The sequence below is a fragment of the Sus scrofa genome, chromosome 4 (assembly GCF_054392235.1).
Source record: "Sus scrofa isolate SSC_HxYL_T2T_F1_AM1 chromosome 4, Sscrofa_HxYL_maternal_Yorkshire_Landrace_v2.0, whole genome shotgun sequence".
Taxonomy (NCBI): Eukaryota; Metazoa; Chordata; class Mammalia; order Artiodactyla; family Suidae; genus Sus; species Sus scrofa.
Genome location: NC_139386.1, coordinates 71887225 through 71905559, shown reverse-complemented (window position 1 = coordinate 71905559; position 18335 = coordinate 71887225). Strand labels below are relative to the sequence as shown.

The window sequence follows — 18335 nt, the reverse complement described above, 5'->3', positions numbered from 1 at the left end:
CCTAACTTCTAGTCCTAGCCTTGTCACTTATTTAACCTATTTCTGAACATTATATTCTTCCCCTTTCAATACGTAGACTGACACTATTCAGAGATGTGGGAAACATACGAAGTGCACTACTTTTAAAATACAAAGCACCACATGAAAGTAATAAACGACACATCCTATTATAAATGAAGAAAACAGCACATCTGTCCGGAAACCTGTGTAATATTTTACATAAGAAGTATAAGGTTCCTCAGCCAGTTAAAAAAGGTTTAACTCCATTAAACATTAAAGAAAATGATTTCTCTTATCAAATCATACCTAAATAATATCCAGGGGCAGTGAAACTGGCCCATCAAATGTATAAACCTCTGTAGAATACAATTTGGCAATATGTAAAAAGATTCTTTTTTTTGTCTTTTTAGGGCCGCATTTGTGGCAAATGAAGGTTTCCAGGCTAGAGCTGAATGGGAGCTGTAGCTGCCCTGCCTACACCACAGCCACAGCAACGCCAGATCCGAGCCATGTCTGCAACCTACACCACAGCTCATGGGAACTCCAGATCCTTAATCCACTGAACGAGGCTAGGGATCGAACCTGTGTCCTCATGGATGCTAGTCAGATTCACTCTCAGAGCCATGACAAGGACTCCTACAAAAAGATTCTTAATAATATTTATATCCTTTAGTATTATATAACATTCTAGGAATCTCTCATTTTTTCCTTTACTTGGCCCAATGCTTATTTACTGAGCACTAACTACAAGCCAGGAATTGTGCTAGATATTGGGGAAAGTGAACAGAACAGTCCCTTCCCCATGGAGTTAAAATCTAGTAAAGAAAGAAATATTAATTCAAAAATAAATAAATGCTGTTATAATGAAGGAAGAGCATAGCAATTTATGAAAAGGGACCTAATTTAGAACAGAGGGGTTAGAGCAGAACTCTCTGAGAAATAACATTTAAAGTAGAAACTACTCAGGCAAAGAAGGAAAAAGCATTCTAAATAAAGGACACAGTTTGTATGAATGCTCTAAGGAAAAAATAATCTACAACATTCTAGAAATGGAGGAAAGCCATAGTAGCATAGTACTGCACCATAGTAGGAGGCAAGAAATCTAGCGATGAGGTTGGAGGCCAAGTGGAGGCCAACCACACAAGGTCTACAGACCCTCTGGGTGTATCATCACAGTTGCAAAGTCAGTGAATGGTGTCAAGGAAAAAGGTAACATTTCATTTTATATTTTAAAAAGGACATTCTGTTCTCTATACTGGGTAAGAGAAGCACAAAAATAGACATAAGGACACCAGTTAGGAGGACATGACAGTCATAAGAGTGAGAAAAGAAGGTGTCTGGAGAGGTAATGACAGTAGAAATGGCAGTGCAAGGAAATGTTCTTAATTCTAGTTTAGAGGATGAGTTTAAATAAACTACAATTAATCCAGAGAATAGATCCTAAGAGCTGTTTATGAAGAATGTTTAATGACATGAGGAAACACTTATGTGATAAATAACAAGATACAAAATTCTATACATAGTAGTATCACAACTGTTTAATTAAGAGTAGTATATTAAACAACAGAAATTTTTTCTGAGTGGTACAATTATGGCTAGTTCTTTGTTCTTTTTTGTTTTTTTATCTCCCCTTCTCTTTCACGAAAACATTTGAAAAGAAAAACAAAGGTAGAAGATTATTCAAAACAAAAACAAAAAACTGCTGTATAGTTTATTTAATAATAAAGAGAAGTGTTTCTTTTAACACCACTTTCTATATTATGTCAGAAGAAAGGCCAGCTGTACTCCACTATTCCTTCAACATTATCTCCCAGCATCCTGCTATCATCTTGTAACCCTCCATCAACTTTTAGAAATAATCACAAAGACCCTGAAGGAAGGGAAGAATGGTAAATTTTAGAGCTCAACTCTTGTAAAGTCTTCTTTATCACCCATACACATGTGTAGTTAATGTCTGAATGAGAGCTCGAATTATAATCTTCAACCTCCCCAGACCATCTAACCACACTACCCTAAGAAGTGGAATGGACTTTTACCCATCTACGCTTCTTGAATTTGACTAGACTCCCCTCCACTTCCCTACAATCCTTATGATGCCTGCTTACTCAATTCTGGAATTTGAAGAAAGGGTAGAAAAAAAGAACAGGAAAATGAAGGCATGAGAAATCAAATTTTAAAGAAGCAGTATCATTTCTACTAGATCTATACACATAAAGAATGCTCCCTTTTGTTTCTGACTCAACTTTCCGGGCCCCAGGCATACTCAGAACTCTCTGATTAGTTCCTTGGCCAGAAGCATTGAAAGAGAGCAAGAGACTCAAGATTATTTTGAGATTTCAGAAAGTCCAAAGGCCTAAACAGAACTCATTTAGAGGAAACCAGGCCAGGGATTAATTCTCCAAAATCTTTCTATTCTTAATTCTTAATATCATACACCTATTAATTGCTAACTGTGCATATCTTTTATCATTCTCTTTAAGAAAAATTTTACATTTGCTATCTCCTAAATAACAGGGCTTTTATTTCTGGGTCTAGCCTAATGGATATTATATAACTGTATATGCTGAATAACAGTATATATAAATGTATATAATGCAGCCAAAAGTTATTAGGAGCTTTTACCTTAAACATGGGTCTCACGTGCTCCAAATGTGTTGCACTTGTGAAAGGTGCCTGGACATGGCTCACAGCCTCCATGAGTGCTTTAGCCGTCTTAGCCATCTGCTCCATTTCTAAGTTGTACAGGAGTCTTCTTTGTTTTTCACTGGCTACATCTGAAACAGCAAACACTATTAGCATTAAAATGTAAAGCATTTAAGAATGCTATTTTGAAGTTTAGTAAAAAATGATAAACACTACCAATTAATACTAATTAAAAATAACAGCCAGACACAAAAGGTCACATAATAAATGATTCCATTTAGACAAAATATCCGGAGTAGGCAAATTCATACAGACAGAAGCAGACTGGTAACAGCCAGGGGCTAGGAAAAGGCACAGAACCTGGAGTAACTGCTTAATAGATACAGGGTTTTATTTTTGGGGTGATGAAAATGTTTTGGAACTACATAGAGGTGATGGTTACAAAACCCAGTGAGTGTACTAAATACCACTAATTGTTCACTTGAAAATGCTACATTTTGTGTTATATGAATTTCATCTCAAAAATAGACCAAAAAACCCCTAAACTAGGAGTCAGGGATATGTGGGAAACCTATGGAAAGAGAAGAGAGTAGGTACAAATCTGTCACAATGGTAGAGAAACAACCCAAAAAGGAGCTAGGCAAACAGAGGAAGGTCAAAGGCAATGCATCCTTGTATGACACATGCTTGAATGGCATCTCCTGAGTTAACAGTGGCCCTGGCATGTGGGGTGATTTTAGAGTGTTAGCACACAACCACCTCCTCCCCCCACCAGCTGTCAGTGATTTCTTCTACCCATATAGAATGGTCCAGGGAAAGAGAGATATGAAGATGATGTTACATGGGTAAAAGGAAAAAAATGACATCAGGTAATTGACATCTATTGAAATGTGAAAATGAAGTCTAGATCAGTATACTTAATTTTTCAAGCAGAAGAAAATAAAACTACCAACAAGTAAACTGCTCACTGGTACTGGACAATTAAGAGCCAAGGATGCCAAGTTTAAGATTTGGTTTTGTCACTCTTTGGGTTTTAGGTATAGAGATTTTAACATAAGTTTTTACATTACACTTAGTTTATAGCATCTATGATTCTAAGTTTCCTAACCTCTCTGGATTTCAGTTTTCTCAACTATAAAGTAAGTGAGAACCTTCTAAAATTCCTTAGAATCATTCCCTATGTTATTCTAAAAGATAAGGCCATTTATACTCCACTATTCCTTCTAACATTATCTCCAGGGCCTCTGACACTCATTTAATAATTCTTTATCAAGTTTTATAAATACATATATCACACAGGCCTTTCTGATCCTCTCCTGTTAATAAAATTTTGCTACCACAATCTGTTCTGTTAGGTGAAGCCTGAGATTTCATTTCCAAGTGGAAGTTGCTCAGACAGGGAGAAGTTGTCTTCCATATTATGGAGCAACTATCCCTCACCTCACTCCTGCAGTTGGATTTTGGATCTAATTCAATCACACTGCAGAGAGAGAAGAGAAGAGAAGAGAAGAGAAGAGAGGAGAGAGAAGGAGAGTGGGGGGAGTGGGAGAGTGACAGAGAAGATGGAGAATGGAGGCAGGCCAACAGCTGTTTCCTACAGCTGGTCAGATCTAGGAACTCCACAGTGATATAATTTGTTGTGCATCTGATTTCCAACCCCAAGAGCTCCCCCATGATGCTGACCTTTCCCATCTCCTTGAATCACCCCTACTTCTAAGCTTCTTATGTGTAATGAAAGGTGAACCAATGGAAATCAACTGCTTGAAGATGACAAGGAGGCAGGAAAAAAGAAAGAGTTGAAGTCTGCCCATTGGGATTGCCTAACCAATCTCTCTGGTCCCTAAATCGTGCTGAGATTACCTGCTAATTGGACAAGTATATGCTAAATGTACACCAATCGGTGCATGTTATGTAGCATTTTCCCTTTCATCATTGGTCAGTGCTATCCTTCTTCAGGATATGGGAAAAAACACAATCAGATATGCAAACTGTATTATAATACTGCTTAGAATAAACTATACTTGATTTATTCTAAACTAGGTAAAAAACTTTTGAAGAACCCTTATTTTTCCTCCTAAACAATCAGGATTGATTGACTCATATACTTACTTTGTTTACTTGATTTTGTAGGGATTGTTAGTTCTTTTGTTTCTTTCATTGATATCTTTTTTCCTGCTATTTCATTATAGATGGCTGACAGATACTCTTCAGGAAGATCTTTACTATCATTGATACCTCTATTCATCTTAATGTACTGTTCCTTTGTCATTTTATTTTTAACCTAGAAATAAAAAAATGTTGTAATTCCTAAAAATTAAACATAAAAATACTAATATAAGAGGATTTAAAAATACTTTGAGGTCAGTAAGTGGAAAATACTAAACAAAGCAGACATTAAAATGAAAAAAGGAGTCACAGAGTATGAAGGCAATGAAGAAGGAGACTCATCCTGGCATATACTAACTCACCTTGCTCTGATGTGCACGTGAGTAACTTGTAGTAAGAAAACAGAGAGACTAAAATACTGAAGTTACTTGTTTTTGCCCAAGGTTTAAGAGCTCTAGCCAGAGTGTTTAAACAAAGGACCATGACTGGCAGTTCTCTTGTAGTACAGCGGGTTAAGGATCTGGCATTGCCACAGCTGTGACCAGGTCCCAGAGGTTCAATCCCTGGCCCAAGAACTCCTACATGCCATGGGAGCAGCCAAAAAAAAAAAAAAAGACCATGACATATATCAGAAATATATGTTATTAAAAAGATTCTAATCTTATTTCAGAAGACCATAAATGTTTTGCCAATGATTTAATAACTGATTTTATATAACAGTGGGTGCAGGAATAAGAGCTGAAATTTATTTAAAATCAGATCACAATCTCACTGACTGACTCGTCACAGCAACTGAATATTAGGTGATCTGGACAAAGTATCCTTGGAACATTCTGTCTAGTTTATGAGTACTCTGAACAGGAACATCCTGATGCATATCTTAGTAAATCAGCTGAACACAAATTTGTTGTTTATAAGATGGTAGCCCAGTCACCAAACTTGGGAATTAGCACAACCAAAATGTTTATGCTTTATATTCCCCAAAACCCAGGTGGACAAAACTCAAAAGTCTTATAATGGTTGTGAAGATACATGTATTTATTAACTCAATATATTCCTACCACCTTCCATAAAGAATTTAAAGCATCTCTAAAGATAAAGTTCCTGTAAATTTATAAGACAGTACATAGAATAATAATCAAGTAAGTCATCAGATATTTGCAAAAAGAGAAACCAGAAGGCCAAAGGATATTACTAGGATACAAATACTTATTTAGTTCTGAGTACTCTGTCAAAAGATCTTTTTAGCTATGTCAGAAAGGGTGAAAGAAGCACCTTTCCTACCAAAAAAATTTTTAAATGTTATCATAAAAATATTCAAATGTAATTTATTATTACTCAAGGGGAAAAAGCTCTAGTATACTAAAACTTTAGAAACTAATTGAGTCGTGGCACTTAAAACATTAAAAAAAGAAAGCCATTTCACCTGAAGTTCTAGGGAATAATGAAAAAACAATGACCCAAGAGTACCAAAATAAAAGATCACCCAAGTGCTGCCAGGAAGGCTTACAAAGATTAACATCACCTGGAAATTTTAAACATGGCATAATCTTTTAGTACCATGTCAATGAGACACAAAGACAAGCCTCAGGAGAAAATGGGAAGGAGCAGTAAAGCCTTTTTCTGGATCTGGGTTGGGAGATAGGGTGGGAGCTGCTAGAAAGTTGGAGAAGGTAATACATTCATTTTAGGTACACAAAATAAAAATACAGTGCTCAAAGAGCACAATTCTGCCACAATGAGATTCTGGAAGAAGTAGAAAACATAATCTTATTTTCTTTCCCTCCTTTTTTTTTATGGAACCCTTTACTTTTGACTTTTATCCTCATGTGCTTAAATTAAGCTGTGCCTAATTAAGTTTCAGTGCTTAAATCACTTAAAGCCAACTGTTACCAGGATGAAGATTAAGAAATACAAAAATATTCAACATGTTCTAAATGTACCTCAAAATTTTTTAAAAATTCATTGACTCACATCTATATATAAAAGGTAGTCTAACTATAAATATTCCAGGTGAAAAAGGAACATAAATGACTTGCTAAATTCACCTATATCTTAACTCTGAAAACAACTAAGAACAGGGAGAATTATTTTAAGGGATTCCTTTAAAGTTACCTGTGTTCTTTAAAAAATCATGTCATTTACTATAGATCATAAATCATGTTTTAATTATAAAATTAATTATGGGTTTAATTTCATCTTTTTTGGGGGGGTCTTTTGCCTTTTTAGGACCACTCATGGCATATGGAGGTTCCCAGGCTAGGGGTCTAATTGGAGCTGCAGCCGCCAGCCTACACCACAGCCACAGCAACTCGGGATCCGAGCCACATCTTCGACATATACCACAGCTCACAGCAATGCTGGATCCTTAACCACTGAGCAAGGCCAGGGATCAAACCCACGTCCTCATGGATGTCAGCTGGGTTCACTAACTGCTGAGCCATGATGGAAGCTCCTGTCTTGTTTTTTAATGGCCATACCTGTAGCATATGGAAGTCCCCTGGCCAGGGACTTAACTGGAGCAGCAGCTGCGGCAATATCAGATCTTTTAAACCACTCTGCTGAGGCAGGGATCAAACCTGCACCCCCACAGTTGGATTCTTTTTTTTTTTTTTTTTTTTTTCTTCCCTGTCTTTTTTGCCTTTTCTAGAGCCACTCCTAAAGCATATGGAGGTTCCCAGGCTAGGGGTCTAATTGAAGCTGTAGCCGCCGGCCTACGCCAGAGCCACAGCAATTCCAGATCCAAGCCGCGTCTGCGAACTACACCACAGCTCACGGCAATGCCAGATCCTTAACCCACTGAGCAAGGTCAGGGACTGAACCCGCAACCTCATGGTTCCTAGTCGGATTTGTTAACCACTGAGCCATGATGGGAACTCCCCCACAGCTAGATTCTTAACCCACTGCACCACAATGGGAACTCTGGTTCAATTCTTTAACAGGCCACTCAGTTTCATAGGAACTCATAAGCTGTTCTTTGGCTGCAGGCTGCATCAGAGCACAGGATGGCAGCCAGCAGCCTGAAAGGGAGTGGTATGATCACAAGCAGTTGCTACTGCTAGACCAGGGCCTAGACACATGTTCTACCGACAGCAACAGTGCCATGCAGACAGGACACTAATTTCAAGATAATACTCTCTAACTGGTGTGTGTTCAGAAACTTTTAATAAGCTGGGTACTATGAAAAGGGCATTAAAGGAAGTTTTAGAAAAAAATAACACAGAAGAATGTACATATACAAGATGATAAGACACAGATGCATGTAACATTCAGGATTCACTAACAGAACAGAAATTTATTAAAAGTATGACAACCTAAAATCAAAGGGAAGCAGTATAAAATGTAATTCTGCTTTGGGCTTAGACGGAAAACTCAGACAGAAAACTCTTAATATGAAAATACCTAAGTAAGTCTTTATCTGTAGACTGCTTTATAAAACCATGGAAAAAAGTATCATGCTAGATAATGGAAGCTCTGGAAGTGAGCTGCTTCCACTATGCTGCCAGTAATAAGCCAAAGGCAAATTTTAAATGACTAAAATCTTAAATGATTTTTTAAAAAAGCACTATATAAAATCAAGTAAAAGCACAGTTGTTGAGTTCTGGTGTTTAAAACTATATGCATATAGTCCCTTCATCACACATTTGGTTTATACTTTCCCTATCAATCCTGTCTTACAAATCTCAAAACACACACCCAAAACTCCCTATACTGCAAATTTAATCTCAAACTTATTTATTTATTTATTTGGTCTTTTTAGGGCCACATCTGCAGCACATGGAAGTTCCCAGGCTAGGGGTCAGAATGGAGCTATGGCCGATGGCCTATACCATAGCCACAGCTACACCTGTGACCTGCACCACAGCTTACAGCAATACTGGATTCTTAGCACTGAAGGCCAAAGATCAAACCTTTGTCCTTGTGGATACTAGTCAGATTCATTTCCACTGAGCCACGACAGGAACTCCTAATCTCAAACTTTATAATTTTTCCAGTACATCTCAGATTAGTAATAAGTATATAGTGTATTTCTCATCCTAAGATATCATTAGACGCCTATCCCTAAGAAATATTAAGAAATTCCTACAGATAGGTTGTTTATAATTTCCCTCAAGTTTTTGGAAACTAAGCATAAAATACCTAAAAGGTTAAAAATAACATTTTTGCTAGCAGGCAGCAGAAATCAAGTGATAGTTCCTTAACATCACTTATGAATTTTATGAAGCAGATCAAATTTAAACACTTCCTGGATAGCTGATATTTTTAAATTGTGGTTTATAGGTGTAATGGTGTCATGGTTATGTTTAAATACAGTATTCCTCTTTCAGATATAGATACTGAAATAAATGCAGATGAAATGATAAGATACCTGAGATCTGCTCCAAAATGATCTGGGGGGAGAAAAGGGATATAAATGGAATAAGACTGGGAGCTGGGGGATGAGAACATCAAGGCCCCACTATACTAAACACTCTACTACTTGAAATGTTTTTAAAAAGATGGTTTATATACATATATAATGTTTTCCCATGTTGTAATCGGCACTGGGTAGAAGATTAAAATTTATCTTAAACTTTATAGAGCGTCAGTCATGAGAAAGACAAATACAGACTTTACAGATATTTAGAAGTCTAATTAGAACTACTACCAGAAATTGCATTTGTAAAATGTACGCCATACCAAATTACATACACTGGTTTGGTAATTGTTTTAAGTAAGTTAGGATTAAAATTTCAGCTATCACTTACTTTTTATTGTAAAACTGGCTTGAAGAAAACATACCTGTGGACTGTGAAGATCAGTGGTCAGCATGATAATTGAATATGCCAAAACATAAGCAGTGTCTGCACTAGCAAAAAGGGTTTGTCTGGAAAAATAAATGCATCATGTTATAAACTTCTACTATTTACAGTTACTTAAATAACACCTCAAACCCCATATCTCTTTTAATTTCTCTTTCAGGAATTACATTCTATCATATTACAATTTCTTATCAAACTGTCTCATCACTTCCCTAAGGAAGAGAATCTAAGTTCCCTCAGGCAGGGGAATTCCCAGAAGAGGGTCAGCAGCCAGTAAGCCCTTGAATTTTGCTTACCCTTGGTTGCATTCTAGGTATCTTGCAGCAAATTTTTCCATCAATCGATCAATTTTCTGAGCTTCCCCTGGAAGACGGAATCCTTCCAGAAACATACGAAGGGCTGAAACGAAATCCTTTCCTGAAAAGTCATGTTGGTCCACATATGCATACATGACTTCTTTGTTAAATTTATCATTATCTCCCAGGAATTCACCCACTTGAGTCTAAAGAACAAAAGATAGAAATTGGCATCCTAATGGAATGTTACATTTCCCGCAAAACCATTTTTATATTTTTAAAGCAGAGACATTCATGAGATCCACAGATTTTTAACTATAGCATTAACTATTTCAAACATGAAGCTAAAAGTTAAACATACTAAATGCGTTTATTAAAAAAGAAAAATAAGATATTCTTGTTCAGAAAAATTAAAAGACAAAATTAAGAACAGCTAGGTTATTTTTACATAATCAGGAGGGCATTTTAAAGGGGTAATATACACTATTATTAACTTAAAAAGGAATTTTATAGAAATGGTCAGAATGAAATAACATGGTATTCTTACAGAGTCTAATCTTTCCTCCTGATGTAAGAACTGGGCAATATCTTCAGGTGTAGTGCCAAGCATCCCTTGTTCTTGGAGATACTGTATTCCTCTCTTTGGTTTCTTAGTAAATCTAGATGACATTAAAGTTAAAAGAAACATTAGAAACAGACAAACACGTGTATTCCCTGAAAAGATCTTAAACTGCAGTAAACTAACTTTCTAATGGCATTTACAAAACAGGAATTTACTTAAAATAATCAATGCATGAATATACAAAAAATACTACATTACGCAAAGTTTATTTTTTTCTTCTTAGGAAAGGCTCTTGGTGGAAGGCGATCTTTATCACTGATATGTACCATTTCACAGACTGTGAGATAATGTCACATAGTAGATGAACTGAATAAGGATATAAATACTAAATATCTCCTACTTGTAATATACATATTCTCCTTAGTCCTCAAGTAATCTTGCCTCATTCTCCTTACAACCACTGGTTAATTCTAAGACTACTTTTAAAATACAGAACCTGGAGTTCCCGTCATGGCTCAGTGGAAACAAATCTGACTAGTATTCGTGAGAACTCAGGTTCGATCCCTGGCCTTGCTCAGTGGGTTAAGAATCCGGCGTTGCCATGAGTGGTGGTGTAGGTCACAGACACAGCTTGGATCTGGCATTGCTGTGGCTGTGGTGTGGGCCAGTGGCTACAGTTCCAATTCGACCTCTAGCCTCCAAATACTTAGAGTGTGGAACCTCCAAATACTTCGGGTGTGGCCCTAAAAAGACCAAAAAATAAAAATAAAAAAATAAATAAAATACAGAACCTGAATTTTGGTGACTGTTTAATCACAATCTGACGGCATTATTTCCTTTATAAAAAATATTTAGATAGCCAGTGTTTTCAAAATAAAGTCCACACTGATTAGACTGACATACAAACCTTTCTCAACATAACTTGTTTCTCTCATCCCCTCTCTCATCTACTCCCACACATCCTCCCTCATTCCTTAAACACAAAGCATGTGCAGTCTATCTCCCCTACATGTCCTTTACCTTCTCTGCTCACTGGGGATTTCTCCTTCATGCTTTAAGATCCAATTCAAAAGTCGCCTCTTTGTTCCTAAGTCATTTACTTTCTACTTTTATTGTTCCAATATTTACTCCAATACCTCATCACCTGTCACCAGGGTGCTGCAAGAGTTCTTAATTGGTCTCCCTATCTCTTGTTTTGCTCACATTCCAATCCATCCTTCAGGCAGCTGGCAAAGTCACCTTTCCAAAACAGAAATCTGGTGCTGCTGTTGCTCCGCTTAAAATCCTTCAATAGTGTGCCAATGCCAAGAACAAGACAAAACCTCCTTCACATGGAGAATAAGGCCTCTGTAATCTGGGTCCAACTCAATGCTCTCATCTCACCTCCTGCTACTACCCGCCTCCCCACCCCACCCCTGCCACGCTGAACTATAGCCCTCAAAGGACCTTTCCTCTGTGCTGCTGCCCACGCCATTCTTTGATATGTCCTTCTCTGCTGTGTCCTCCTAATGATTTTCCTGTCAAGGCCCAATTAAACCACTGCCATGTACATAAATTAAAATCAACCATTTTCACTGAGACAAGCACAATTTCTGCTCTCTAGAAGCTCTCACTCTGGAAAAATAAATATGATTTTTAAAAATTATAATAGTAAAAACTCAACAAATAAGGTATCCACACAAGGTGAAAAGACAGCACAGCATAGGAAATGACTAATTAACAGAGATGATCTGGCTGCATTTCCTTGAAGGTAACTTCGGAACTGAGCTTTGAGGATTGATTTTAAACAGTAAGGGAAAACATCCCAGACAAAGAGGAAGAGGTCACACTAATACACGAAAGCATAAAACAGCATGCTGTTATAATAAATAGCTCTGCACTGCTGGAAAAATGAGGTGAGATAAAGAAGTGGCAGATGATGTAGCTTGGAGTCCAGGAGATTTAAATCATGAAGGGAATTATATGCAACTATAAGAAGCTGTGGCTTTAGTCTCCAAAAGCAAGAGAGGGAGAAAAAGCAGCACATTTTCATTCAAGAAAGCTTACTCTAGCTAAGTCTAAGACTAGAGAATAAGTAAGACTAAAGAAAGGAAGCCAATTAAAAGATCATCCTCATCAAGACACAAAACAGTGATGTGACTTAAAACAGCAGCTAGGGGAGATAAGAGAATAAACTGCAGAGCTATTTAGTAAGTAGAATCATTTGGATTTAGGAAAAATAAGACCCAATAGAGAAATCTAAGGTAATTTCCAGGATTCTAACACATAATCTTAGTAGGGTGCTGAAGTTACCAGCCTAAGTAGAAAATACAGAAACCACAGGGTTTTCTGTTTGTCCTCTGTTTTTGGCAGTATTGGGGAGCTGATTATGGAAACTGATAAATTTGGTTATGGACATGTTGAGTGTGAGAAGCTATGCAATGTCCAGGGGAGATGTTCAACAACCAATCGCAGATGAGTCTGGACTTTAGTCGAGTTTTTATGTTAAAAGTAACACTTGGGAGTTGTGAGATGTTGGCATATAGCAGCTGAAGTCATGAGAAAGAGTATGTTCATCTAGAAGCTAAAAAGTAAGCAAAGGGTGGAGGGCAGACCCTGGCAATGTTCCGATGTGTGCCTAGGATAAAGAGCCCATAACAAGACTGAGATGACGTGGTCTGGGGATAGGAGGGACAGGACAGAGTGGTGGCATGAGAGGAACAGTCAGGGCAGAGTATACTGGGAGCACAGCCATAGGAAAGCACTCTCCTCAAAGTGTGAAGCAGAAATCAAGCCCAGAGGCTGAGAGAAGCCCTGGAGACTGTGGTGACAGCTGTCTGAAGGCCTGTCAGGGCTCCCTGTCACTCCTAAGCTCTTCAGAGAGGGCTGTCCTACCTCAGCAGCATGCTGTATAATACTCCGTTAGGGATGTCACACAGTACTATTAAAAAATATTTTGTGCCCATACTTAAACTATAATCTTAATATAAGGACAAGGACCTTAATGGTTCTTGGCACACAATCCCAAGGACCAAGTATGAGTTTGCTGAGTGACCAGCAAAATTTCAATACGAATATGTTTATACATACTAGACCTTGAGCCCCAAGAAACTAATTTCATTCATCTGGTTTTCCCAGGACTTTGCATGATGTCTAGAACAGATGGGACCTCAATAAATATTGACTGGCAAGTTAGAATAAATGAAGTATTGATGGCTATTTCTTTAGGCAATTTTTGAGATTTTATAATTTTATGACAAAGAATATGTGTACTTTTTGTCAACTTTTCTTCTTCATTATTATCACTGATAAAAGGGCACTTGAACATTCACCAAGAGCCCAATGCTTAGGATTCTGGAAGAAATGCTTTACAGCAGTAGCAAGCCAAGTAAACATACAAAGGAATTTTTTTTTTAACAGTTTAGGTTCATGGAGAAAGGCCAGTTAAATTCAGTTTTCCTTATAGCATCTCTCTGAAGGAAGAGCCAGGCAATAAGAGGAAAGAAAACAGTATGGTACCACTGAGACAAGAAACAGTCCAGGAGCAGCCTGAGAACACACAGCTTAGGGGAAAACTGCTTTCCCAAGATCAGGGTCTGGTAGAATAGCCAAGTTGGAAAAGGAGGTTATCACCTTACTGACATATAAAAATGCAGTCAATAACAATAAATCAGTAAGAGTAGCACATTTACAACTGAAGTGAAGAAGATATAAAACCTACAAAGGAGCAATACGAGCAGAAGTTCCACAGTTTAAAAACTTCCATACTTTAAATTTTTCCGACTTTAAATTAAACTTCCATACTTTAAATTTTTCCTGCTTAGGAAATATAATGGGAAATTTTATAACTGAATTAAATGAACAATGTAAAACTGCATCGATGATGTTCATCAACAGCACACAAAATACGGTGCAAAATTAATACATGTTACAAGGGTCTGTTTGGGCTAGAATGCAATGAACAAGGGTTGCTGAATAAAGAATCACAACTCTTGGGTCTGGGAGACTAGGCCTCACTTTATTCCCTCAAGGGTGGTATATAAGAAAGGAATAAAAATAATTTGAAGATGGAGAGAAACCCAGGACAAGGGTAGCAAAGGACTGGCAGAGGGATATTTGATAACATTTCCCCTTCAAATTGGACACTCACAAATCTATTCCTTGTTCTATGATTTCTTTTTGCTGCTTAAGGACTTCAAATTGTTCTGGATTATCAGTGCCAGACATTTGTGTACTATAGCTGCCTATTCCTGATGACGATGTTGATTCCAAGGAATTTAAACTTCCATATCTGTTTATTGTTTCAGGGTGTTTTATTTCACTCGTCTCTTGCTCTGAGGGTTTTTCCTGACCTGTAAGCAGAAAACCAGATTCAATAAATTATTCTATCAAAGGAAAAAAATTCACAAATAAAGCAAGATATTTCCATGTTGCTTAGCTATCCACTTAATACAAATAATGTATTAGGTGCCATAACAGATAATATTTACTTTGACATGAAAATACACTGTAATTAGTATGTGTACAATGTGCACCATTAGGAATTCTTTTTGCAGCTGCAGTGCTGAGTATCCACTGGGTTTCTGCTCTCAGCTCAACAAGGAAAAGTTTTCTCTCAAAGGACTCTTGACTAAGATAACACCAGGGTAGCCCTGCAGCTACGCATTTTTCTCTGAGTAAGGGTAAATGTCAAACATAGAGGAATGTGTCAATCTTCTTAAAACTTTTTGGCTTTTATATGTTTCTTCTATAATTATCCATTAACAAAGTTACATAAACATGCTTTACTTTACTATAATATTCTAAATAGAATAGTTCTAGGAAAATTTAGAAAGAAAAAAGTTCAGGTAACAAAGTTTGGAAACTCATAACTTTAAGTTCATATTTACCTCAGAGAATGCTTCCTCATCAGCTAAATGAATAAAGATGTCATGAAACTGGCTTAACAGCATCTGCAACTATGCTCCCAAGTGTCATTTACATAAATGACAAAGATTATACTCAAATGTCACCTTACCAAGAGTTGTCTGAGAGTTGGGATTCACATACTGATCCTTACTCCATTCAACCATACACTTCAAAATTGACACTAAGCATTCTAAACCTTTCTTCCTCAGGCTCAGTTCCTACAAAATAATTCATGAAAAGAATTTTTAAAAATCTTTTAAGGAAAACACATAGCTCTTCCCTGGCAAAGTTCAAAGCTGAAAATGTTCTTAAAGTTCTTACCTGAATATTACTCATACCAAGTTCTTGACTGCCTCGTCCTTGTGCAATTTTTGATAGATCATTTACTAATCTTTCAAATATGTTTGCTGCATTTAGGTCACAATCATAGTTTACATAAATATCCACCACACTCTGAGCATCTGTAACAACAGGTTAATTTTAACAAAAGCCACCTAGTTATATGAAAATACTTGGCCTTTTAATTATCTCATAATAAGATAATAAAGAAGGATACTTTTAAATACCTGCACAAATTCTTGTCAATGTCTGAATAACCATCCATTTGTGGTCAAATGAGCTGGTAGAAGTTTCCAAAATGTATAGGAAAATTTCTTTAAAGAACACCTGTGATTAGAAAAACTCCTGTTTAAAATACTGTTTTTAATTCATGTATGTGATCACTTTTTAAATATCCCAATGCTGTAGAGCAAAAATCAGAACTCAATGTCCTACAGTTCAATTCCTTTTGAGTTCATTTCTAAAATGTCAGGACTTAAATTGGGTGGGTCACTTACACTGGCCCTTCCAGTAAAAGAAATGCACTTCACATTGTAGTTCTGTTATCACACAGCCACTACAAAAGAATCTGCAAAAAATTTGGAGTTCTTCTGGGAGATTATTTCTCAAAAACATTTGCAAAACTAATTAACTCCTATTTCATGTATTAATCCCCCACAGAGAATAAACTATATTCTGTTCATCATTTGTATTTTTCAGACATTATAGTACTGGGCACGCCTAAGTGTTCCTAGATTTAAAAGTAATTGATGCTGGAATCTACACAATAAAAGGGATCTAATTCTCATATACTGTTATACTTTTATAATTACTCACACAAGTGCATACTTCTATTGTCCAAAAACTACAAACTACACCAAGTAATGTTGAGCACAAAGAATTACCCAACCTAATTAAATAAATTTCAATTTAAGAGCTAAAAATTTTCAGATTCAAATTTATTTTGGAAAAGTGATGGTAACTTAAGGGATGAGTGGAAAACTTAAAACATTAGAACACTTATGGAACATGTATGTACTATGGATCCAAAAAACTTTTATTCATAATTTAAGACTATTTACCCCCAAAATGGGTGAGGTACCCTTGTAATATGCTTTTCTTTCGTAAAATTCAACACATTTCTCTTACTTGCCTAATGTCAGTATTTCCTGTAAGACTGTAAGCTCTAAGAGGATGGAGACAAGGTCCTTCTTGTTAAGCACCGTGTCTACAATGCATGGCATACAGTAGGCATTCAGTACATATTTATGGCCACAGTTCCCAAACGCTGCACCAAGGCACCCCAGAATGGTACAGCAAACTCAGGGGGATGCCATGAGAATTTCTGAGGGAAAATTCAGAGGGAAATACATCTGTTGGATACTTCAAAAGACTGTTCAGTTTCAACATCAATTAATCACACTACATGCCTTTCAATGACATCATTATTTCTACAAACCTAGGTTTTAGTGGTTGCTATGATAAGCAACAGGTCCTACATGAAAATCAATTTAGGAATGAGGGTGGTAGTGTCCAATTTGATTTCAAGGCCTGAGAAGTTGTAGAGTGTCCTTTAGGCTCATACATTTCAGTAGTCAGTAACTGCTGACTATTTAAGAACAAAATAAAAGGACTTCTGCTTTGACTTGAATGTGTGCTCTCTACCACTGACCCCCAAGCAAATGGAGACTTCGTTGTTAAGAAAAATACTTGTTGTTTGTTTGGACCTAAATGCTTAGTATATAGAATTGTTAGGTATTTCTTCTGAAGTGTACCATGAAAAGATCAGAAACTCTAATGTACCATGGATCAAAAGACTGAAAGTCTCTGATTTATGGAATAAATAAAAAACACAAATTTGGAAAAAGAAGAGGGGGGGACTTCAGATACTGTCTAATGGTTATCAAACTGCGCTAATAAGCAAAAGCCAATCACGGTAATTTAATACACTGGGCCTATCAATAGGAGCTCTAGAAAAAAAAAAAACTTTTTACAGATTTAGAGAACACTTAGAGTGTAATGCATGTAGAATGACAGTTCCACCACAAGCACTCTGTCTTCACGTAATATTCTTTTGAAAAACTGTATAAACTGTATTTTCTGAAATATGTTAATATTCAACAAAAAACCACAGCATAAAAACTCTCAAGTGAATATTCTCATAAAATAAATCTTCATGTAACAACACTCTCAATTTTATTTTTGCAAATTTAGCTATTCGTATATTGGGTTTTCTCCAAGTGGAACACAGCTCATCTTGCATCTGAATGTGTTCAGTACTTTCAAAAGCATATCTATACTTATCTTGTTTTATCCTCATAATCTCTCCATAAGGGACAATGGAGAGTGAAACACTTTTGGCTTGTTACACAAGAAAAAGTTCCAAAAGCTGTTTTTAAAGTCTTTTATTTGTAGTTCCTAAAGATAACAAGAAAAAATTATCTAAAAATAGTAACTTTCTAGTTTTGCCTTGCATTATTTTAACAGACATATGGCAAAATTAAAAATTGACAACATATATGCACCAGAAATTGTTTCCTCTCCAAAAACATGACCCAAATTTTAAAACTTTTCACTTAAAATACCAAGGCTTTACTCTGTCTCATTCCCATAACATTAGTTCTACATGAATTTTAATAGATACTATAGAACAGGTATAATAAAGGATAATATCAAAATTCCAGGAAAGTAGTAATTTACCCCTTATGTGAGCTAAGGAAT

At 36.5% G+C, this 18335-nt stretch overlaps 1 protein-coding gene across 7 annotated transcripts in view; it reads right to left on the bottom strand.

Moving 5' to 3' along the window:
- Window positions 1-18335, bottom strand: part of ARFGEF1 (ADP ribosylation factor guanine nucleotide exchange factor 1) — a 147712-nt gene that overhangs the window by 50545 nt on the left and 78832 nt on the right. For 5 of the 7 annotated variants that reach the window (XR_002343274.2, XR_014843708.1, XM_001928010.8 and 2 more), the window contains 9 exons: window positions 15863-15962; window positions 15618-15757; window positions 15406-15514; window positions 14539-14740; window positions 10395-10506; window positions 9848-10053; window positions 9532-9616; window positions 4753-4924; window positions 2623-2774 (listed from right to left, as the gene is read on the bottom strand). Coding sequence is in view for 4 of the 7 variants with exons in the window: in XM_001928010.8 (XP_001928045.2) it covers window positions 2623-2774; window positions 4753-4924; window positions 9532-9616; window positions 9848-10053; window positions 10395-10506; window positions 14539-14740; window positions 15406-15514; window positions 15618-15757; window positions 15863-15962 (1278 nt within the window). In the remaining 3 variants the exon portion in view is untranslated. Of the gene's footprint in view, window positions 1-2622; window positions 2775-4752; window positions 4925-9531; window positions 9617-9847; window positions 10054-10394; window positions 10507-14538; window positions 14741-15405; window positions 15515-15617; window positions 15758-15862; window positions 15963-16767; window positions 18033-18335 lie in introns of those variants that run through there. The other 2 variants (XR_014843709.1, XM_085022220.1) reach the window with 1 other exon arrangement.